At 43.8% G+C, this 24,001-nt stretch overlaps 1 protein-coding gene across 2 annotated transcripts in view; it reads left to right on the top strand.

The window, feature by feature from the left end:
• Positions 1-24,001, top strand: part of PAN3 (poly(A) specific ribonuclease subunit PAN3) — a 620,383-nt gene that overhangs the window by 102,147 nt on the left and 494,235 nt on the right. For both annotated transcript variants that reach the window (XM_069202205.1, XM_069202206.1), the window contains exons 4-5: positions 10,478-10,544; positions 14,099-14,163. In XM_069202205.1, coding sequence (XP_069058306.1) covers positions 10,478-10,544; positions 14,099-14,163 — 132 coding nt within the window. The remainder of the gene's footprint in view (positions 1-10,477; positions 10,545-14,098; positions 14,164-24,001) is intronic.

Here is a 24,001-nt window from a genome sequence, read left to right as displayed (position 1 = left end):
TGATGTTCATAAGGAACACTGGGAGCGCTTCTGGCCATTTGGTACTAGTCTCTTGATACATTTTGGCCAGTTCATTCTTAGCTGCCCTGTTCATCTTCTCAACCGCCCGTGAAGATTGGGCGTGATAAGGAGTATGCAGAGAATTCCCTAGACGCTTAAGAGTGTATTTAAACACTTGAGCTACAAAATGGGGCGGTTATCTGAGTCTGTGGATTCTGGTGCCCCAAAACGGGGGATGACGTCAAACAGGAGCTTTTTTTGCCGTAGTTATTGCATCCTCTTTCTGGACACCTCTAACATCTTATCCATCATCACTAGCAAATTTTTGTATCCTTGTGAGGGTGGCAGGTCCATAAAATCAATCTGAGGATGCTGCATTGACCATTCTTCCCGCTGCCTTGCACCCTCCCTTTGCTATCTTAATGCCCCTCACTTCCGTCTCTATCTGGTGTATCCCGGGTGCATACCATTCTTTCAGTATCTCATTGCAATCCCCCTCTTGCACATGAGTGACGTTGAATGAAACACTTGTGCCATCTGTTGTTGAAAGACAGGATCAATGGCTGGCCTACCATCATCAGAAACATACAATTGTGAAGCAGGATCTAGGGTGCAGCCCTGAGAAGTCCCAAATGTTTTAAGTTTAGTAGTGGCCTTCTGTTGCATTGCAAGCAGATCAGAGACAGAATGAGACAGGGGTTTCTGCAAAGCACCCAATTAAGGGAAAGTGGCAGGAGTCCCCTGCAGTGCAGCATGGCGTGCAGAGGCATTTGCTAGGGCATTACCATCTTACTGTTCTGTAGTGTGGGCATGACAGTGGACAACTGCAATTTCTGTAGGGAGGTTAATAGCACCAAGCAAAGCTTTAATAAGTACAGCATGAGAAATAGTGGAACCAGATGAAGTGAGAAACCTCATCTTCCAAAGCTGACAAGTAGCATGGCAGACATTAAAAGCATACTGTGAATTAATGTAAATAGTAACCCGAATTGCAGCAGACAACTCACACTCTCTAGTGAGAGCAACCAGTTCTGCAACTTGAGCATTGTGGGCTTGTGGGAGGGCAGCCGCCTCTGGTGTAGCGGATTGTGAGCATACCGCATAGTCAATGAGTAGAATACACTGATGGTTCTGCTTTGCGGGTCCATTTTGGTGGAGAATAGAGTCTGCATTGGGCAGTGGTGTGTCAGTGAAGTCTGGAGGGGGAGTAGTAGTGATGGCCATGACTTGAGTGTAATCATGCGGATCTCATCCCTCGCAGTGGGGAGAAAAGTGGCAGGATTGACGGTGATACGTCTAACTATCGTGTCTCCAAAAAGCCTGTTCATAGTGGGTTTGGCGCTGGACTGGGAAATGCTGGGTGATAGATCAGAAAAGCAATGCTATAATTGCATGTGGCACCGCAAGAGTCAGTGGATGTACCAGGACAATATCAGCCACTCGCTCCACAAGGGTGGCTGCTGAAGCAACAGTACGAAAACACAGTGGCATGACCCAGGCCACAGGGTCTAGGTGGACATAATAGTAGCCCACTAGTCTTTGTTTATCCGAAAAGGGCTGTGTAAGGACACCAGAGGCCACTCCCTGAGCTCATGGCAGTACAATGTGAATGTTTTTTAAAAAAAATCAGGGTGACCCAGAGCAAGGGCAGTGTGACTGGGCACCGACCTCTCTTTGGACTCCAGAGGACATCCGGCAACCCGTGCCGCACAGCGAATGCTCCGGGGGGACGACAGAAAGCAGAACGCCAGAGAAGCCGGAAGAGCGTGACCTCTGTAAAAAGGAGGAAGACACGCAGAGGAAACAGCATCGTCGACTGGAGGAGCAGAGCGAAAGTCAGGAGCGAAGCGAACGGAGATAAACGAGAAACTGATGCAACGATTGAGGAGAAGGAGAGACAAGAGGAAGACAGCGGCGAGGAGGAGCGAAGGCTAGCTCATCGGAGGGTGAACCCACTGCCTTCCGACCAACAGAGCTGAGGACCATTGAGAGGGAGTCACAAAGAGGAGCCCAATGTGGAGAAGAGCCTGGAGACCCGCCACATACCAGGAGGGACGTGGCTTCATTAGGTATGGTCCCGATTGCGGGACAAGTTTTCCTTTGGTTTGAAGAGGGTTGTGTTGGTAAAAGTGGTGGGGAAGCCAGGCGGGAATCATGGATCACCAGGGGTCTGGCACAGGGTGCCATAAAACACATTCAGAGCACAAAAGAAGATTTTTTGGGGGGGATGGGCGCATACGGTTTGTTTGTGGTCGGGCACAAGATATACATATATATATGTCAGATCCCCTGGTGTGCACAGTAAACCCCCTTCATGACCCTCCCCTTTTTGCATAAAAGAAACATAAGAGAAAGAAAACACTTACCTGAATGGTTCCTCTGATCTCTTGTTCTGCATGTTCTTGGGACAAGGAGGCACGGCAAAGACCAAAGAAAACAAAACCCCTAAAGAAAGAAAAGGAGAAAACCCAGAGAAACATCAATGAGAAATAACTTACAGAGAACCTGGGACAAAGATAACAGAATAAAAAGAGAGAAAGAAAAAAAAGTGAACTGTGACACAGGAAGTCCTATAGTAGTTCCTAGTTATTTCTGTTATAGTTCATATTTATTCTTGCTTCGGTGTTGAGACTCAGAACAGCACTGAAAGGGTGACCTATCCGGAGGACACAAACGTAGTTTGCCCTAACAGATCGACTACCTGGCCTCTTTTTACACTATTTAAGTTGTGTGGAGTAGGGATACAGCAGGGACCATACTACAGGCAGATGCCAGTGCTTGCTTAAGAGCAGTAAAGGCTTCCTCCCCTAAAGGGGACCACCATAGTGGGTCTGGGTCGCTGTCAGTGATCAGCGCAAACAGTGGTTTAGCGATCAGAGTTAAATTTGGGATCCGCATCCGACAATATCTAGCAGCACCTAGAAATAGATGCACTTTCTGCTTGCTGACAGGCTTGGGAATGGTAAGCACTGCTTGCACGCGGGCAAGGGTCATGAAGGTGGAAGCATAGGAGATGACATGAACTGGATATGTGATTTCGGGAATGCAAAACTGAAGCTTGGAGAATGATGCTTTGTGGCCCTGTTTAGCAAGCACACTAAGTAAGGCAGGGGGATCAGAACAGGAGACTTCAGCACAGACACCGGGCAATAAAAGATTGTCCACGTACTTTCAGGACAAAGCCCTCTGGGAGCTCAGTATCTTGCAAGTTTTTCTTCATCTGGGAAAAGATGGTTGGACACTAGGGACATAAGGATGTCCATCTATAGTGACAGTAACCTGAGGGTCCTTAGGGTCCAACACATAACAGGGTATCATGGTGCTAGGTACCTGAGGGGACAGGGAAGAGCATCGGGAGCTAAAGGGGTAAATAGCATTGGAATTTCCAGGGTGAGGTAAAAGGGGGCCAGCAAACTGGTTGCGCTGGGGCTAGGTTGCAATCTGTCCATCAGATCTGTTGTCCCTATTTCTTTTCTTGGGGCAGGTCTGCACCCAGTGTCCCTTCCCATGACTATACCTACATTCATCCTCTGTGCGGGATCCCCACTATCCCAGACCACTCGATCTTTCTGTCATCTGGCCCCACTTTGCTCTCCATTCCTTGCCCCTGTACTGTGGCTTGCAGGTTTTTAAGCTGAAGTGCAAGGACCTTACCCTTCTTATCCTCCTCCTTCAGCTTATCTCCCTGCTTTCTCTTCCACAGATGTGCTGCTATGGCAATAAGCTGTGGAAGCCCTGTACCCTTCCATCACACGCGAAGTTCCTTAATGTACTCTGTAATGTAGGGAACATAGACTCCGATCACTGAGGGGGCAGACTCCACGGAGCCTGGATTTACTCCCCTGTGTGCTCTAAAGGTATCCAGTACTTTAGAATAAAAATCAGCTGAGTGTTCATCTATCCCCTGCAGAATGGAACTTTAGTCCAATTTACTTGTGGCTTTCCCACCTCTTCCATTGCCTGTATGAAGGCCCTCCTGGCATTTCTTAAAGTGTCCAGCTGGGCACTGTCTGTTGCTGTATGTCCCATAGAGGGACCTGTGCGGGCCACACCTGTGCCGTATTATAAGTGTTGTGAACCTTTAATGGTTTGGGAACCACTGCTCACTTCTTAACTGGGGTAAAAAAAAGTTACTAACGTCATTTCAACATCTGCCCAATGTGGGTTGTGTGTTGCAAATTGTCTGAAATCGCCTAATGAAATCACAGGAGTTCTCCCGAAACTCAGGAATGGTCTGCTGCCAGTGGATGAGGCCAGAAGTGGCCCATGGAACATGAACTAGCATGGTGCATCCGCCCCCGCCACTCCCCTCAGCTGCCGGTGGATATGCCCTAAAGGGTGATAGTTTTACTGGCTTGACCCCACTTTCCAATGAGCCTTTCCCTTCTACCTGCAAAGTCCAATTCCTCAAAGCTATTCCCTCATCTCTGGTATCCAGGGTTTCACGGTCTTCCCTTTCCTCCTTTCTCTCATAATGTACCTCATTTTCCTCCGAGCTCCCCCCTCCCCAAGTTACCATGTAGGAATCCAATACATCCTCATTGAATGGGGTTGTCTTGTTGCCCTCTCTTTACGAGCGGCTTGCAGGGCAACCTGTGAAGGTGACCTGACATGCCCCACCCTCCTTAGTCTCTTGTTTGCAGTCCTGCAAATACATTTCAAGCTTTTTGTTAGTTTCCTGCAAACTAGCAGTAACAGATGTATCTCATCTGTATGAAGCCTTATTATACCACAAATTAAAATTGTCCATTTGTCTTGGATGTGGCACTTCCAGAAAACCACAGAATTATCTACATTTATCTTGATCAAAAGTACCATCATCAGAAAATTACAACCCTGGCTTACTGACAGTATAACCGTTCCCACATGACACAATACCACCAACTTTTCCTGTGACAATCCCCCTGTTCCCCAAAAATCAGAAAGCTGCTTACACGTACATGCCACTGGAGTGTTGCCAGTGGGACAAGAGAACTTCCCCCCCATTATTTCGCTCTCTGTTCTCCCCCTCTTTTACAACACCCATTCCTCACTCTCCAGTGCACAGATGGCAGTCATACATATAGTAGGTGATATAGGTGTCAAAGGGGATCACCATGCTTGCTGCTGAAAAGGGAGAAGGAAAAAAATGAGCAGAGGGACAGTGTCACAGAGCAGAGGAAAGGAAAGGAAAGGTGTTTGCATGTAAATAGTCACACACACACACACAGAGACTCTTGCTTTCAGCTACAGTGCCTTGACACCGCAATTGGTGTGCGGCTACCAACCAGGTATCTAGAGCCAAGAGATCATGCATACAGGAAAGAAAATATGCTCACACAGTCACACGTCGCTTACACTCAGAAGAGGAAAAAACACTCACATAGATAATCACAAGCAACACTAGTTTCCCGCCATTCCCAGTTCCAGACAATCTTGAGGGTTACAGACAACAGGGAGTGACCATGTGCCTTTCATCTGAAGAGGGTTCAAGCGGATCCCTTGTAGCAGGGAATACTCCTACTGTCTTGTCACTCTTAATCTCTCGTCTCCATACACCTTTTCCTGGACACTTCTGGGCTGCTGATTACTGCTGTCCCAAGCGGGCAGGAAGAGACACCGCGCCATCTGAGACTTGCTGGCCTTTGTCTGTTCCTGTCACGGCGGTGCCCGTAAAGAGTACACCAGGCAATCCCACTTATGACAGAAGTAAATTGTCACGGAACTGACCTGGACTGTAATTGGAGCCTTGCCAGTTCAACCTTGGCGCAAACCAATCAACCGCCGGCAAGGTGTCTTAGTTAAAAAGAGTCATAAGTTTATTGCATTGTACAGTGTGGTGTGACTCACTTAGCAGTGGTCCGAGAATGATTCACACAGAGTGCTTGATCAAACACAAATGTATACACCTTTTGCAGGTTCCATATGGTGGGCAGGAATGTTCAAGAAGATAGTTAAGATCAGAAGTCATACTTATCGTAGTAATGAGAATAACTGAGAGCTCTGGTATTTTCCCATGACCGTTAAGAGACCTCACTTTCTGCTATTCATCTTATCTGACTCAAAACACATTCAAAGCACTCCTACACTTGCAGAGCCTTTCATTCTCTCAGGGCCCAAGGCTGGCAGAGAAAAGCAGAAGCAGGTGCGCACATACGTACGTAGTCAAAGGTTCAGTAGGTCACAGTACCAAGAGTTCAACATTTAGGCCCTCATTATGACCCTGACAGCTGGCGGTAAATACCGCCACACCCCCACTTGTACCGCCAGGGAGGTTTGACAGCTGGGCCGGAGATCAGCATCTCCGACCTGGCGGTCCACTGAAGATCACTGGTGGTATCATGAGTCGGCTTTCTGCCAGGGTTTTGGCGATGGTAGAACTGCCACGAAAAACCCTGGTGGAAAGTACCGGTGACTGGAAATTATGTTCCCGTCACCGACAGATGACTCCCCCGTGCAATTTCAATACCCTCCCCCACCCCCTTTAATACCAGCACGCCCCCTCCCCCTCCCCCTCATACATGCCCACACACACACGCACCCTGCATATTCATTCTTAAACTGTAGCAGTTCATTGCACAGGAGTTTGATAGTTCAGTTAATTTTTCCTATCAAAACTTGAGGTGCAACAAGTCAGTGCTAAACATGCCGTTCGATAAGGAGCACCTTTTCAGCCCTCAAGTGGACTCTACCCTTGAGAAGCTGAAAAAAGGCACTGATACTGCAAAGGCCATTGAGTCCTTTACAGCCCCCTCCCAAAGAGGTATTTTTCATCACCCCACATTCAGAGGTGGTTCCAAACCAACATCCTCAGAGCCCTCCATCTCTCAGTCCAGGCAACCTTCAAGCTTCTACTTGCGTGGCTTCTGTAGAGACACCTATAGAGGTAGCAACACACAAAGTAGAGGTAAGAGCTCCAACCACCCGTGCCTCTAAACAACACCCCTCCCATTCTACACCTGTGGGGGGCCAACTTCAAGATTTCCATACGCAAAGGGTCAACATCACTTTGGACCAGTGGTCCTCTCCATTATCCATCATGGTTACTGTCTGGAGCTCAATACCACTCCTTCAAACATCCCTCTCACTCTTACAGTCTCTACAGAACACCACCCTTCTTCTCAAAGTGGCCATCAAGACTGTTCTGCTACATCTTTAAGGGACAGAAGTATGCTGTATACTTTCTCATTCCCAAAAAAGGCTGCTCTCTTTTGGGCAAGCTGCCATTAAACCGGTACATTGTTTCTGAATACTTTCACATGGTCACTCTTCAAGATGTGATTCCCTTCTTACAACCGGGAGACTTCATAACCGCTCTTGATCTCAAGGACTCTTACTTCCATAATCCCATCCACCCTGCACACTGCAAATATCTCAGATTTGTGGTTGCAAGAAATCACTTCTAATTCAAAGTACTTCATTGTGCTGTCACCACTGCTCAGAGGGTCGTCACAAAGTGCTTAGCCGTGATAGCAGTACAACTCGGGAGGCAAAACGTACATATATTCCCTTACCTAGACAACTGGCTCGTCAAAGCCAGCATGTTGGGACAATACCAACGTCACACTCAGATGATAGTGGACCATCTGCACAAGTTAGGTTTCACACAACTTTTTCAAATCCCACCTTCAACCTCTCCAGATACAGCCCTATTTAGGAGGCATACTCTGTGCACAATTGTGGATGGCATACTCCAATCCAGCTTGTGTTCACAACTTCCAGGTACTTCTCCCTCATTTTCAAAAGAACTCTTCATACACCGTCTGGTCTGTGATGCGCCTGTTAGGGATGATGGCCTCCTGTATTGCCATAGTTGACCATGCCAAATTTCACATGCGTCCCTTGCAGCACAGTCTGTGTTGCCAGTGGTCTCAATCACAGGGTCACTGGAAAGATCTAGTGTTAGACTGCCATACTTACCGCTCTCTGCAGTGGTGGAACACCACCATCCTATTGAAAGGGCAGCCTTTTCTGGACCCTCTGCCCCAGTCCATACCGACAACAGACACCTCACACACAGGCTGGGGTGCTCACCTTCAAGAGCTCTTAGGACAGTGACATTGGGATCGTCCTCAATCCCTACACATCAACTTCTTAGAGCTTCAGGCAGTATTTCTGTCTCTGAAAGCATGCCTTCATCTCCTCTCTCACAAAGTTGTCCTAGTCTGCACAGACAACATGACAGCAGTGTACTACCTTGAAAAACTGGGGGGGTGGGGTGGGGGGGTGGGAGGAGGCACAGTCACTCCAACTGTCACAACTTTCTCAAACAATATGGAAATGGGCTCTCCACCATCACATACACCTAGTAACACAGTATCCCCCGGTAAAAGACAATAACTTCCGAATCTCCACCCGCAAGTCCTTCAAAAATACTTCCAGAAGTGGGGCACACCTCAAATAGATCTTTTTGCCACAACAGAAAACACAAAATGCCAGCGCTTCGCCTCCAGGTATTCGCACCCTCTATCCAACAGCAATGCTCTGTGGATAAACTGTTCAGGGATATTTGCCTACTCGTTTTCTCTTCTCCCTCTCAGTCCCTTTCTAGCACCTCAGATCAGGCAAACATCTCTCAACATGATCCTTGTAGCTCCCACGTGGGCACGCCAGCCCTGGTTCACCACACTATTAGTTCCTCATGAGAGGCTTGCCAACAGGACGGACCTCCTCACTCAAAACCAAGGTCAGGTAAAGCATCCAGATCCCAAATCAATCATCCTTGTGATGTGGCTCCTGAGGTCATAAAGTTTGGTTTCCTGGACCTCGCTGCAGAATGCATGGAGATTCTCAGAGAAGCTTGTAAACCCACTACCATAGCATATTATGCTGCAAAGTGGAAACACTTTGTTTGCTACTGTCAACACAAAACATTAATCCCGTTAAAACTACTGTCCAAGACATTCTTTGCTACTTGCTTCATCTACCAAAATGCTAATTTTGCCTACACCTCCATTTGCTTCCATTTCGCAATTGTAGCTGCATACTTACAAAACAGACAACATACATCCCTCTTTAGGATTCAAGTAACTAAAGCATTCATGGAAGGTCTCAAGTGAGTCATTGCCCCTGCACCAACTTGGAATCTAAACATTGTCCTTACCAGACTTAGGTGTCCTCCTTTTGAACCACTTCACTCATGTACTCTTCAGTACCTCTCATGGAAAGTGGCTCTTTTAGTCACTATCACATCTCTGATGTGTTTTAATGAGCTCCAGGCCCTAACCCTGGAAGAACCATTCTTCCAAATACATCTCAATTTCATATTAATCAGTCCATTGAGTTGCCGGTCTTCTTCCCACAACCTAACTCAGTTGCCGAAAGAGCCATCACACTCTAGGCTTTAAATGTTCATTAATGTTGTACACTAACAGAACTAAAGAGTTTAGAAAGACTAAACAGCCCTGTGTTGCTTTTTCACTGGCTCATAAAGACAATCCATTATCAAAGAATAGCATAGCCAGGTGGATAGTAAAATGTATTCAAACGTGTTATGCTAAAGCAAAGAGACAACTTCCTGTTACTCCCAGAGCACATTCTACTATAAAGAAGGGAGCCACTATGGCTTTCCTTGGAAATATACCCATAGCTGACATTTGCAAGGCAGCTACATGGTCTACACCACATACATTTACAAAACACTATTGTGTAGATGTACTTGCAAGCCAACCTGGGCCAAGCAATCCTAAGAACACTTTACCAGTCAACGACAACTCCCATAGGCTAGCCACCGCTTTCATGGAAGGACTGATTTACAGTCTATGCGGAGCATGTGTATCTACAGCCACACATGCCATCGAATGTAAAATGTTACTTACTCAGTAAGCATCTGTTCGTGGCATGTAGTGTTATAGATTCCCATGTGCCCTCCCTCCTCCCTTGACACCTGTGGCCGTTCGTTACTTTTATACTTGTACATATGTAGTTACAGTTGCATAGGCATCTCTTTTTTTATACTTCCTCTACACTCCTTTTCTCAGCCGCCTGCATGAAAACAATCTAACAAAAGAGTCTATGCCCATGCACAGTACCGCCAAAAAGGAGTCACTTGATTCTGTGACTCGAAAATGCTTCTGTGAAGAACAACAGCTTGCAACACTCTAGACACAACACTACATAGCAAAAGCATGCAGAGTGTGTGAATCTACAGTACTACATGCCCCAAATAGATGCTTACTGGGTAAGTAACATTTTCCATACAGGTATGTAACTTCATAAATATTACATTATTTTGTACATGTTCTGTGCAGCTGTATCCCAAATAATTGGGTCAAGCCCATGAAATCTCATTCTGGCATGCCATCCATCAGTATTTTGGCATTTCAATAAAGTTCTCAGGATAAGGGTTCTTGCCTTTCCTACGTCACTTTGATGCAGGCTACTAATCAAATATAAGAATATCCAAATTATTCTTCTAAATCCTGTGTTGTACTTTATCTGCTTATTCCAAATAATTTGCAGCATAATTATGTGGGTTATTTGTCTTTATTTCTTGTAGAGGATGACAAACAGCAGCAGTTCGCCTAGCATTCTAAATGACAGTGCCAAATCATATTCAGGGCATGGTAAGGATTTCTGGATAGATTAATAAATGTATATGTTGGTACAATGGCAATTATTAATCAGTGGTATATATTGAATTAAAGGACAGACTAGAATTGAGTTAATTACCTTCCTTAAATAAACAGTAAAGAGAAAATATGCTTCATTCGGAGAGTGCTCTTAGTAGTAGAAGTCACTCATGACCCTGAAGCAACACTAAAAATCATTTTATAGAAAGGTTTGAAAAATCATTGCCTTCTGATTTAGAAAGAAAGAGTACATGGACATAAAAACAGTTATCTATGAGAAAGTTTGACCATTGCAAGTAGGAGTAAATCACTGCAGGGTAAAATTAATGCAGGTGTGTAATTTGGATTATTTATTCCCTTCCATTTCATGAGATCAAACACTTTGTCATTGTTTCTTGGGGGAATAAATCTCTATATACCATCCACAGCAGTGTCCCCTGTCTCCCATTGTTCCATGGAAGAGCCAGTTGTAATGAAAAGCCATCTTGCCCTTGTATTCTCCGAGTCCCAGTACATGTCTGCCTCATAAACATATGTCTTCTGTCTACATCTCTCCCTTCTATCTCTATTTACCTTGTGTGTTTTCTCTGAGTATTTGAATTTCCCTGTTTTTAAAGCATTTTAGTTACAATTCACAAGAGGCTTTAGCACTTGTTTTCTTTTTACGCCACCCTTTATCAATCTCTTTCTTGATTGTTTCTCATTTTGATAGAAAGAGATCTTTTTGTCCAACTGTTATTTCCTCACTTCTCTCTCTTGGATCGCTTATGTTAAATCTATCTTGGTCCTTTCCATATATACCCGACAGTTAGCTTTAAGTAGAGCCCAACGTGTACTACATGTGGTCTTCTGTTGATAACATTTGCATTATAGCAGGTATATTCCTAATTTTCGATAGGTGTGTTATTATTTATCTTCTGTACAGATTAATAAGCTGTCCATATTTCTTGCTTACTGAGAACACAAGATAATATTGTCTTAGTATCTATACTTGTCACAAAATTAATTCTAGTGTGAGATTGATTCCCTTAGCTTACAGATTTTTCTAATCATATCACGACTATAATAAGTAATTGTATTTAATGTTTGTATTTTGCCAGTCTAGGTAATTGTAATTGTGTTAAGCAGAATGGCATTCCAAGCCACCTACCACAGGTATCCAAAAATTTCAAATAGTCCAAAAAGGTTAGGTCATCCAACCAGTGTTTAGCAGCTCGACGGGCCACTTTTAAATTAATCGGAAATAAATAACTTTCATCTATTGAGGAGCATGAAATTAAATTACTCTGAGGAGAATACATCCTTGTTGGAATCTTATCATGGGCTATTTTACTTGATCACTCCAGTGAAGTAAATAATCTGATTTAAATCATGATTCGTTGGTAAAAATATTTTTGACTTTAAGGTCACTCACACATTGGCCTTGCTTTAATTTAAATGAGGTTGTGTGCACCTCACTTGTTAGAATCGATGTCATTGCAACTCTTAGACAAGATGGAACATGTGTTTTTTTTTTTGTTGAATATTTCAACTTTTCTGTGTATGTGAAAGCTATTGTGAAATATTAATTTGTTTAGTAATGAAAGTGTGGGAACGTTCTAGATTGTATATTTTTTTTTTTCCATGTTCAATTAAATATGTTGGTCGTAATAAACTTGTTGCCACAGAATAATAATCTCTTACTGTGACTCAAAGCTGTTTATTTAGGAATTAACATCCGTTGAGGGGACGGCAGAGGATATTTAACTGTTGCTGAAGAGTACACCAGGTGCTAGACAGTACCTCCCTACTTAACCTAGCAAAAATGTATTTGTAGAAGGTTTGGGGTGACATATGGCCCCCCCCTTCCCAGGACAGCTTCGGCCCCAGGGACCACCACCTCCTCGGGCCAGCCTATGCAAACTGAAAGGGGGCTGGAGGCTGCGTGGGCCCCCTCCTTGAGCCGTTAATGGCCTTGGGGACCGCCACCCCAAGGGCTGCTCCCTCTCTCCTGAGATGCCTACCGTCAAGATAGCAGTTTGCTTTCGCTTGAGAACAAAATGTATATCCGCTCCAGGCAGGTGATAGAAAACTAGCGGTCCATCATCATTGCATCTGTCTTGAGCAAAAACAGTGGGTTGCCTAATGAGAAGGAAAGGTTTGTTTGTTCTTAGATTAATTTCAAGCACCTTATAATTTTACTAATGATGAAAAAGGAAACCTTTTTCTCCTAAGAGAAACATGGCTGAACAATGCACCAGGTCCCAATAGAATTAACATAATTGAAAAAATGTAATTTGAGCCTTGAGGAAACAGTAGATGCAAACTCTTAATGTTTAGCTATCGGAGGGCATAATGTACTCCACGGCATCTAGTATACCTTCTTTTGTATTTGTGTTTGTCTAGTCCCAAAGGGGCGGTACAAATGTTTCGGTACACCTTACAACTTTTTGCTGCTGTGCAACCTGTTTACACAGGTCAGCATTCTGAAGAAAACATTTGTGTCTATTGACTCTACTCTTATTCATTACTTTCTGTGTGTTACACCATCTCTCCCTACATATGTACGTGATGGTCTCTTGCCAACAGTGTTGGGCAACTGAGGTGGAGGTTGGAGGTCTGTGTGAGATTGTGAAATTGTCAGGGTAGCACAGTGCCATATGAAGACAAACAAACCTGACCTTTATTTTTATAGTATTCAGTAAAGGACACAAAGCAATCACAAGGAAGCACCCGTTGCTGCTTTCTTTTGGTTGACCATTTGGCAGATGGCTATGATGAACTTGTCCAGTAACTGACAGAACTTTTTAGTGGAAATTGTTTGACTTCTGTACTGATTAGATGTATATTGACTTCTAATGTCATGCTAATACGATTTAAATAGTTCATAATTTGCTGTTACTATGGCATTCATTGAATTTGGTAATCTGGAGGTTATTTTCTATAGTTTTCAGAGGTTACTGTTGCAGACCACTGCTTGGTTTGGGTTATGAAAAATGTGGTGTTGTTAACATGAATTGAAATGTCCCTTTATTAGGTGAATAAGTCCTTTTCTATGAGTTTGGCTATTGGTATCTAAATGCAAATGCTTTTGAAGAGATTACTTGTTGCAATTAAAAAAAATATATATACATATTTATTTTTTTATTCTTGTTTTGAATTAAACCTCATGATTCAGTCAAGGGTACATTAAAGAGCATTTGCAGCCTGAAGGTAGTTCTCTATCCGCCAACTCATGAATATTTATTTTTCCATGAATGTTGTACAGTTTAACTTAATTTGTTGTAATATTTCATAGATTACTTAGGGATCCATCTATTGTGAATCAGTATACCAGTCTTTTACTATTTATGCAGATAGGAATATCAGTGCTGCAATTTCTGCAAATCTTGAAACATACTTGAAACATACTGAAACATGTAGATTTTGTTTCTAATTCTGCTGATACAGGAGACTGCATATGCAAGAGAATATGCACTCCTCTTAAGCTTTTTTCTTTATTGAATGTTAAATATGGTACTGTTCCTAGGCTTAAGTGTAACTCATTTATGATTTTTTTTCTTTTCCAGATTCTTTAAGTTCTTCATCGTTGTTCAATGATTTTGGTGGCCTAACAATGTCCCAAAGGCGAAAGGTAGTTACATATTTACACAGACACACACTTACACTTTAAGTATATATTAAATATTCTGCTGTACTTAATTAGTAAGTAAATGACGGCAGTATTGAAGTAAATTACCGTGCTGCAGTTAATCATACCTGTAATGCTCCCTAACTTTGTATTTTATTTAACTTGCTTGGAACAAAATACCAGATCCTGACATATCCCCTTACGCTACGCTGCCCATTGGGACCTAAACACAGTTATGCTTGCCAGTGTTCCCATTGAATTAGATGCTATTTTTTTTTTTTTTAACATCTCTTTACTGAGTTACAAAGAGCAAACAGACATAAATGGTGACATACGGCAAGAAGCCCGTTGCACATGATGACACATTTGTATGGTGATAAACACTTAAAGGTACATGAATACAGAGGCAGTAAAATTACGTGAGTCCCATAATCTCTGATGCCCCTCTCCCCAGGTGAGATGCAGTCTACAGGGACTACATTGTATAGCAAGGGTTAAGGCAAGTTACAGTATTCTTTCCACAGGTCCCATACTTTCTTAAATTTAAAAGGGCATCCTCTCCCTTCATATACAACTAGTTCATGCCCCAATCTAAGTCTGAGCTCCATCTCTTAATTGCGATAGAGTCGAAACTTCCCACTTTTGTGCCACATTATTCCCAGGAAACAGAGTTTACCTTTTTGGGATCAACGTCAGGTCATGACTGATGCCAGGGTCCGCACCCTCCCCCAGTACTTTTGTAAGGCGGGGCACCCCCACAACATATGCAGGAATGTACCCTTCTGCCCATAGCCCCTGAGGGACTCTGCTCTCTGCTGTACCGATCGTAGTTCGCAGAACCTTAATGTAGTAGGTTTTAGGCAGAATGTTTAACTAAATGAGGCAGAACCCTTTCTTAATCGCCACTTCCCTAGGACTCATGAGCATCTCAGTCCATTCCTTGTCCGTGAGCTCATTTGGATCCTATTCCAATATCTCCCTCAATATCTCCATGGCATCCAGTAAGTTGTTTAACATCTGTCTATAAATACGAGATATCACCAAAGAAGCCTGTCTAGTATTCTGTCCTTCATTGAATTGGCCTCAGGTATCTGGGTGCCCTCTGAGATATCCTTAGCTAAGACATGCCAGAATCACAAGTATCTGAAGACCTCCCCATCAAGCATCATGTAATCCTCCCTAAGCAGTTGGGACTCTTTCATGGCCATGCCCACCTAAACATCTCCTATGGAACTAATCTCAATTATGTTTCTCTGCTGGAAGCTGGATAGGCCCGGTGCCTTAGGCAACTTCCACGAGTACCATATTTGAAAGCTGCCTGTTAAACTCCTAGGCCATCCTATACATCAGAGAGTCTTGTACGTTGCCTGGAGTACTACTCCAATATAAGTTTGCCAGTACTTTCTACTTCTCTGACCCTACAAGGCTGTCACAAAGCCTCCTGAACTCATAAGAGCTCTGTCTCCCCTGATTGTTGGTTCCTGTAGCTCATCATATACTCAGCCATTAACAGCAACTAGTTTGGCAGCCCAGTAGTACAAGCGGAGGTCTGGAAGAACAGTCTCTACCCAGTACACCACTCTAGTAAGTTTAGTCAAAGCAATCCTCGGGTAGCCAGATCTCCAGAGAAGCTCTCTGTTTTTGGTCCACATTTTGAAATAAGCTATCTGGGGTGATGTATGGTGTGTTCTGTAAGCAGGAATTTTTGAAGGATGATCATTTTGTATAGGGAAGCCCTTCCCGGCAGTGATAGTGGTAATGCTTGTCAGCGCGGAGGATCTCCCATGAATTTCTCTAATATATCGTACATGTTTTCCCAGAGAAATTCCATGGAGGAGCCCGAAGTATCTACATCCATGTCGTGAAACTAGTAGGTCACCCCTAATTGGCCAGACAGGGTTCAATTCCATAAGGGGATAGAGGACAGGTTTCGACCATTTGATGCAAAGCCCGCTATAGTTTCCAAACATTTGTGTAATTTTCATTACCCTGTCAATTGAGTGTTCCAGATCTGTAATGTAGTAAAATATCATCCGCATATAATGAGATCTACTCCTCCTCAGGCCTCTGATTAGGAGACCCCCACCCAGCATGCCAAGGGTTCCAGTGCTGAGGCGAATAGCATAGGTGAGAGCGAGCAGCTTGTCTTGTGCCCCTATGTGCAGAAAAGGTAGTGGAACATTCATCATTAACTCCTATGCAGGTGATGGTGTCAAAATAGAGTAGTTTTTCCCAGTGTACATATCGTGGTCTAATATTCTATTTTTCTAAGACACTTCAAAGGAAATAACCACTGGCGGTGTCCAAACATTGTCCTTGCAAGGCATCCAAACAGGTGCCAGAGATTAAGCCTGGTACTCCTCCCAAGCATTAACGCTGACTGGAGTATATAAAGATACCCAAGCACTCAAATAATATTCCAAAAGTAATTCTAACTCAATAGAGTAAGGATTCGTTGATGATAGTCTAATCAAGTGAGTTTTATTGAAATGTGGAAGATTCCGTATTCCAAATTGCATATACTATTCCAACAATAGGCGACACGTGTCTCATCACCATCCATGACTTTTTCAAGGCTGTAAATGTAGGTAAGATACTAATCGCAAACCATATGCTGGGATAATGGCAACGTAAATTTGAGTCTTCAAAGCGACAAGGTCAAAGAATTATAGAAAATGGTAAAAGAAAGGGAAAAATTTCTCCATCTGTGTTCTTCAAAAAAGGGAAATTGTACAAATGAAACACACAGAGCACTTCCTAAACTGCGTTTGGCAAACCGTTTCAAGAGTTGCTGGTTAACCAAACACCTTAATACAATGTAGTTAGACAAATGTTTATGTAAGAAAGTGAAAAAACCATCCCTGTTGTGCGTGAAGATGCCCAAACCTGGCAAGTGTGGCAGACACAAAAGTTACAGAAAGCCCTGTAGGTGTGAGTCACTAAACAATGCATAGTGTACTGGCCCAGAAGTATTTAAAAGTACAAATAGCCGTTACCGATTTTAAAAAGGTTGATTAACGGTAAATCGTCCAAGTCTATAAAAGATGGAAAGACATAGTGGTGTGATGGTTTATGAATAATCAAGGAGAAAGGGAAGGTCAACAGTAATTAATTAGTGGGACGCACCTGAAGTTATGAAGAAAACTTGTCAAGGAAAAATAGTCTGTCTGAGCCCGTATAATTGGTGTTTCCAGTAGTTATTGGATAGTCTAGATAAGTTGAACAATGGCCAAGCTATGTAAGCAAATCATTTTTCTTTTTATTTATAAGATTCAAGTACCTTAAAAGCACATAATTAAGAACACCTGCCTACAGACCGCCTTCCAAGTACATGCGGTCCTGGATAACACAGAGTGAGTCAGTAATGAGACCCTGATATATCTCTCCCTAAACCAAGGGAAATGGTATTCATTAGATTAAAAAGAAGCCCATATAGATTGTTACTTTTGTGTAGCACCAAAAGAGGAACAAAAAACATGGCCAACTCGCAAAGACTGTGAAAGCCTGTGACCATCGTGGAGAGAACAATTATAAAAGAAGCACCCACATCCAGTGTTATTTGGAGCACGATTGATGGAGCTAAGTGATCCCTATATGCAAACTAATAGTAGAAAGCTGTCTCCCTTTTCATAAACAAGCTTGTAAATGCTGTTAGTAAAATAATAATGAGCCTTTGTTCACTTATAATTATTATTTGTTTCTTGTATTCTTGTATTCTTGTATCTTGTAGAAAGGAAAACTGTGTGCTTAGTAAATAGTGTGAATAAGAAGCATGAGCACCATATGTACTTGTAAATATTATCCATGATCATATACTCTCAGCTGTGAAAATACAGTATCACCAAAATAAACCGCCAAGGACCTGGCTCCCAATTTAAAAGCGAACCCCTTATTTGTTCTAGACACAATGCCCACAATGAATAATAATTGGGCTAGGGATCTTGCTTAACCTCCCCTGCCTTAATTTGTTGCACAATGAGCAGGATTAAGCACAAAAAAGACTTAAAGCTTGTAGCGTGCGGCAAAGAGAGTTCCTACATATCCAAACAGTCAAATCTGCGTGGTGTCCAAAGTATAGAAAATGGAGGCCACACTTTTCTTGAGTAAATACTGGTGTTCTCAAGAAAATGGAGAAAGGACTTGTAAAAGGCAGTAGAAAGCTAATGCTTATATAACTATCTTGGCATGTCCACTTGTTTAGAAAAACGAGCCTAAATAAACAGCAAAATATTTTGAAAACCCGTAACATATGGGGCAAAAAGGGTACCTTTCTGTCCAAAAGTAAAGGTAATGCTATGCTCAAAGTATAGAAATGAAAATGATACCTTTCTTGATTAAAAACTGGTCCCGTTAGGAAAATAGAAAAAGGACTATTAAAAGGCAAGCTATGGTTCAGTCATCTTAGTATGTCAAATGTTGTGCTGTTGTGAGCAAGGTGGAATATAGTTTGGGCACAATCTTTTTCTCAGAGTCACCCCCTGCTATGAGTAATACGGGCTCTGTTGGACAAATGTTTGGATAATGTATTGTCCTGTTTCAGTATATACCAGCGCCTATTGAGAATTTTGTTTATGATGTGGCTTTGGGAACTGTATCTAGTGATCAGTATAAGTCTTTCGTTTTTCTTTTTTTAACGAGCCTTGAGCATGAGAAGAAAATTAAATTGTATTCTGGTAATCTTTCTACGAGCTTTGGCATGTATGTCAGCTGAAAAACCCCTTTCTCAAGCAGTCTCAAGTGAGTTAAGTTTCTGTTTGAAAACTTGGTCATTACTACAGTTACATCTCAGACGTGTCACCTCCCCCAAAGAAATAGCATTCATCTGTATGCTAGGATGTGCACTGTGTGCATGCAGAATAGAGTTGCAGACTGTTGGATTCCTCTATATTTTGGAGGCTATCCTGGAATCGTCCGTATGTAAGAGGGAGATTGGTCGGTATCTACAAGGGCTGTGAATAGTGAGGACCTTGGCTATTATTTTGGTTTCAGTGGCCAGAAGAGAAATGGGCTTGTAGGACCTACACTCTCCGCTGGCTTACCCATTTTATGGATAACCACTGTAAAAGCTGATAGTCTCCCCTGCTAGGCAGCCACCCTCTATTGCCACTTTATTCATCTGGAGAGATATTTGGAGATCCTGTTAGTGAGACATTTGTAAAGATCTATTGGCAGGCCTTTTGGCCAGGGGCCTTGCCAGATTTCAGGACTGCAATTGCATCGCTTATCTCCTCCACCGTATTAGACATATCAAGTGCCACACTATTTGAGACCAAAAGGTGAGGAGATGAAATCTCTCAAAGAAAGGCCTCTCTCTGCCACTGTACGAGTCATTGTCGATATACATAATCTCGCTTAGTTTTGGGTGAACCCTTCTGTAGTGCAGATATTGTCTGTGACTTTCCCATGGGTCTCAGTATGTATGGATTCCCCCAAGCTATTGCTCCTCTTCTTCCCTAGCCATGCCAGTAGTTTCCCACCCTTGTTGCTGTAGAAAACTGGGCTTCTTTGGCAGATGCCCCCCACTTTGGAATTACTGGATGCTGGTTTTCAACTGACAGCGCACTGAGGCCTGCTAAACAGACCTACGGGCCAGTGCTCTTTCCTTAAAAACAAGGTATGTCTAATTGTTTACAATTTGTACTGGACTTTAACACCCCTGAAGTTGCTAGTAAATGGTACCCCTGGTACCTGGGGCCTGGGTATTAAATAGTGTCTCTAAGGGCTGCAGCATATTTTATGCCACCCTGAGGGGCCCACTGACAAATTGCACACAGCCTGCATGTCAGGGTGGAAACCCAGAGTGAAAACATAACATGGCACACTCATTGTGTGCCACGCCAAGGTCACTGCATGCATTATATGTAAGTCACCTCCATAGCAGGCCTTGAGAGCCATAAGGCAGGGTGCTTTATAATACATGTGAGGACATATCTGCATGGGGAGAGATGCCCCTGGGATGTCTAGTCATACTCCTAGACAGCACAAGTGATCGGGAAGCCATCTTAAACATGTACTGGTAACTGGTCAGCACGAGTGACCCAGCTAAATGATGACTGCACGGAAAATAGAGGTGGTTGGTATCAAACAACTCGTCTTAAGAAATCCATGCTGATATTGGATTTATTATGACATGCACCCAGATGGCATCTTAGAGGAGACCCCTGAACCCCGCTAGTGTGCTGGCGTCAACCAGCCTGCCACCACCGACGAGTTTCTGACCCTTGGAGGTGAGAGCCTCTTCTCCCTGAGGTCAGAAACAATACCTACTCTGGCAGGAGATGTTATCACCTCCCCCAACAGGATGCCTAGTAAATCCAAGTAAAAACCAAGGCCAAGGACTTCTTTAATGGACAAACTCATGTCTCTTCTCCATTAAACCTACAACACCAGACCCACGTCTCCAGATAGATGGCATCCCTGTGGCCTGGCAACCAGCAGTTTTTCAATACCTAGGTATCAGGATATATCTCTCTGACCTGGATCCCTTTGATGGGCATCTCACCAGAACGGCTGCGCCACTAAAGTCCCAAATGACCTTCTGGACCATGCGCCTGCTGTCAGTCACAGGACTTATTGCCCTCCTCAACATGGTGGTACTTACTCTACTACTTCTCAAATCTACCATTGTACATACCCCCTCCTTTTTCTGAAATCTAGAGAAGACTCTGCATCTGGTTTAGTTCCAGATGAAGCTGCGTAGAGTGGCACTAGTGAAATTACACCTGCCATCTGATCAGGGAGGTCTTGCGCTGCCCACCTATGAGCATTACTACCTAGTATCTCAGCTCCAGTGGGTGACATGCTGGCTCATAGGCCTGCAACTCACAGAACTACCACACGGAAACCTGCATGGAATCATGCCACAATCCTCCACCTATTTCATCCCAACTCCAACCCACTGCAATCTCACCCCAAGTTAGCACTAGTAGCACACCATCGCTGCTTTACCTCACTCGGTCTACCACGTCATATGCATCAGCAGTGTCGCTACTGGGAACACCTAGAGGACGGGAAATGACCACTGAGATGTATTTGACAGCGTAGTATGAAGCCTATCTCCACACGTTGGGCGACCTTTATAGAGATGGAACCTTGCTATTCTATGAATCCCTGATGACTGAAATGGGGATACCCTCCAGTCAGTTCCTTGTCTGCAACTCCCCTGGTCAGAGCAAAAAGAAGTAGCTGGTGGGGGCGGGGGGACATAACAGAACCCCAAATGCATTTGACTATGCAATACTTGCATCTGATAGGCTTGAGTCACCACATTACACTCTAGCTGACAAACACGTGGAGACATCACACTGCAATATTGCTTTTGCCCCTATGCCATCATTGGGAGATGTACCTGACACAACAATTCACAGACGGCGAATGGGCCACGCTGTTAGCAATCCTAACATGTGTGCCCCAAAACGATAGGTTCAGGCTTGTACAATACTACATAATTCAAAGAGCCTATCTGTCCCCAGCTAAAATTAATCTTTATTTTAAAAGACCAAGCGCAACATGCCTCTGTTAGACAACGATCTCCTCCACATGCTATGGAACTGTGTTACTGACACAAAGTGACTAAAACCTTATCTGGCTGCTCTGGGAGGGCCCTACTACACACCTGGGAACACTGCCTCCTAGGCCTTTATAGCAGACATGAAAAAGACAAAGCTACCACATGATTCCTGGTTCTCGGTTTCTTGGTGACTAAACACCCCAATACATGTCTCTGGAGGTCTCCTGAGCCTCTGACCATAGAGGTCTGGGTTACCTCACCGTATGGGCTAGGGCTGATGGGGTGGCATTACAAAGAGAAGACAACTTGGGACTTCGCAAGTATCCCTTCTCCACAAGTTGGAACACCATCCTGACTGAACCCCAAACTTCCAATCAAAATGTCAAGGCACCACTTAGAGTTGATGTGCACACCGAGACAGCCACGGAAAACACTCCGCACACCAGTTACCTATGTAGTAATGGTAATTTATTGACAAGATAGGGCACTTTCCTGCTGTGGATAACATTAAGTGACTGGCTGCTTATGTAGTGAAAATAATAAGGTTGGACATTGTTCTTTCTTTCCCAAGTTCTCTCCTTTTCCCCTTCTCAGTTGAACTGTATTAAATGGTCGAAAATTATACTGGTTGGCAAGGCTAAATAATTATTAAGTTATCTGGGAATTGATATCCTTAAGCAAACAGCAACGTCATAATGTGACATGCCCGTCTTAATATATTGTGTTTTATATTATCACTCAAGGAAACGCTACAGTTAAAACCACAAATACTTTGTGCAATACAGCTGTATGTAAAAAAAAAAACATGCTCAAACCATCTAACACAAGATCAATATCTGTATTATGTATGATCTCATGCTTCGCCTACTGTTGTAAACCTAAGAAACTCAATAAAAAGATTGAACAAAAAAAACAGGGCCAGGGACTTCAAAGTCCCTGCTGCCTTTTGTATGTGACCTCCAGCATCCCCCAGACCTGGGAGAGGCAACATCCTGCCCTGAAGCCCATTTGGCACAAGACAAGTGGGGAAAATTAGCTATACAGGAGGCGTGTTGCACTGCCAGGCCAGACACACCTCTAGGGTGGCTAGTCTGAAGTGAACCAGAAATTAGAAATTCCACCATTTTGAAATTCTGGGGCAGGGTGATGCTCACTTCCCACAGGTAGTGATCATCTATGGGGGTGCACTGATCCCAGGTGTAAGTAGCCTATTGGCTACTGCCCTTCACTTCCCTTAACGCCCCTAAATTGAGTAATTAGGGGACTCCTTGCTACCAGGACTTCAGATTCTCTAGACTAGTCTGAAGAAGGAGGACCCAAAGAGCTGCAAAAAGCAAGAACTGAGGAGCAGCAACTGACTTGGCCCCAACTCCCTCGCAGACTGCCTGCTGTCCTTAACATTTGCACCTAAGAAAACTTGTCCCGCAGCTGTTCTGCCTCCGAAAGCCTGGGAGAACTGTCAGCACTTCCGGAAGCAACCAGGATCTCCCGTGGATTAGCAGAACTGCTTCCCTGGATCCTGCAGGCACAAAAGAAGATTAACAAGGACTCTGGATTGCCCAAAACCTCTGCACCCCACCCCTCCCACCCCCTAGCTAGAGTTGAAGTGGGCCAACGATACCAGTGTGGTCCCCAGGCCCTCCAGAGCCAAACTAAGGCAGACTAATGTGTGTGCTATCATAGCCTGCTACTGCCCCTTTCTGTGTCCTGCTGTACCTCATTGCTCAATGCCTTTGAATAGTACACGTTTACACGTGTCCTCAAAGAAGCTAGTGAGCTAAAGCTGCATATGTCCACAAACCTCATTGACACGGCCACCAGCTCTGTGAACTCTGGCCTCTCAGTGGTTTGGGAATCATGTTGCAAGTCCTTTCACCTTTAGCTGACGTCTTGGTTCAAGCCATTGTCCTATCCTTCAGGTGGAAGGACGTGTTTGCTCCATCAGTATATGATGCTCTCCAGCAGTATGAGGCAGTCAGTGCAGAGTCACTGAGTGTCAACCTAACACACATCTTCCTCTTAAAATGTTTCTTATTGACAGTACTTTATTGAGAGAGAAGACAGACATAGGTGTTTTTAAAAGTATGACCCGATGTTCAAACAGTGTAACAGTTTACACCAAAGAGATTGTGACGTACACAATCTGTTAAGCTCCCTCCATTTGCTTTACTTGAAGTTCTCTTGAGATATGGGGTCCCTCAGGGCTCAGCCCCACTTGTGTGATCTATTGATACAGCTATTGGCCTGCTCGTTCACTCAGGAGTTGACTTCTTTATGTACACCAAAGGCAACTTGTTTTTAATGAGACTCTGAGGCAATATTGCATCTGGG

Source organism: Pleurodeles waltl, chromosome 8, assembly GCF_031143425.1.
Source record: "Pleurodeles waltl isolate 20211129_DDA chromosome 8, aPleWal1.hap1.20221129, whole genome shotgun sequence".
NCBI lineage: Eukaryota > Metazoa > Chordata > Amphibia > Caudata > Salamandridae > Pleurodeles > Pleurodeles waltl.
Note: the sequence above shows the minus strand (reverse complement) of the source record. Positions and strands in the feature narration are given on the sequence as shown.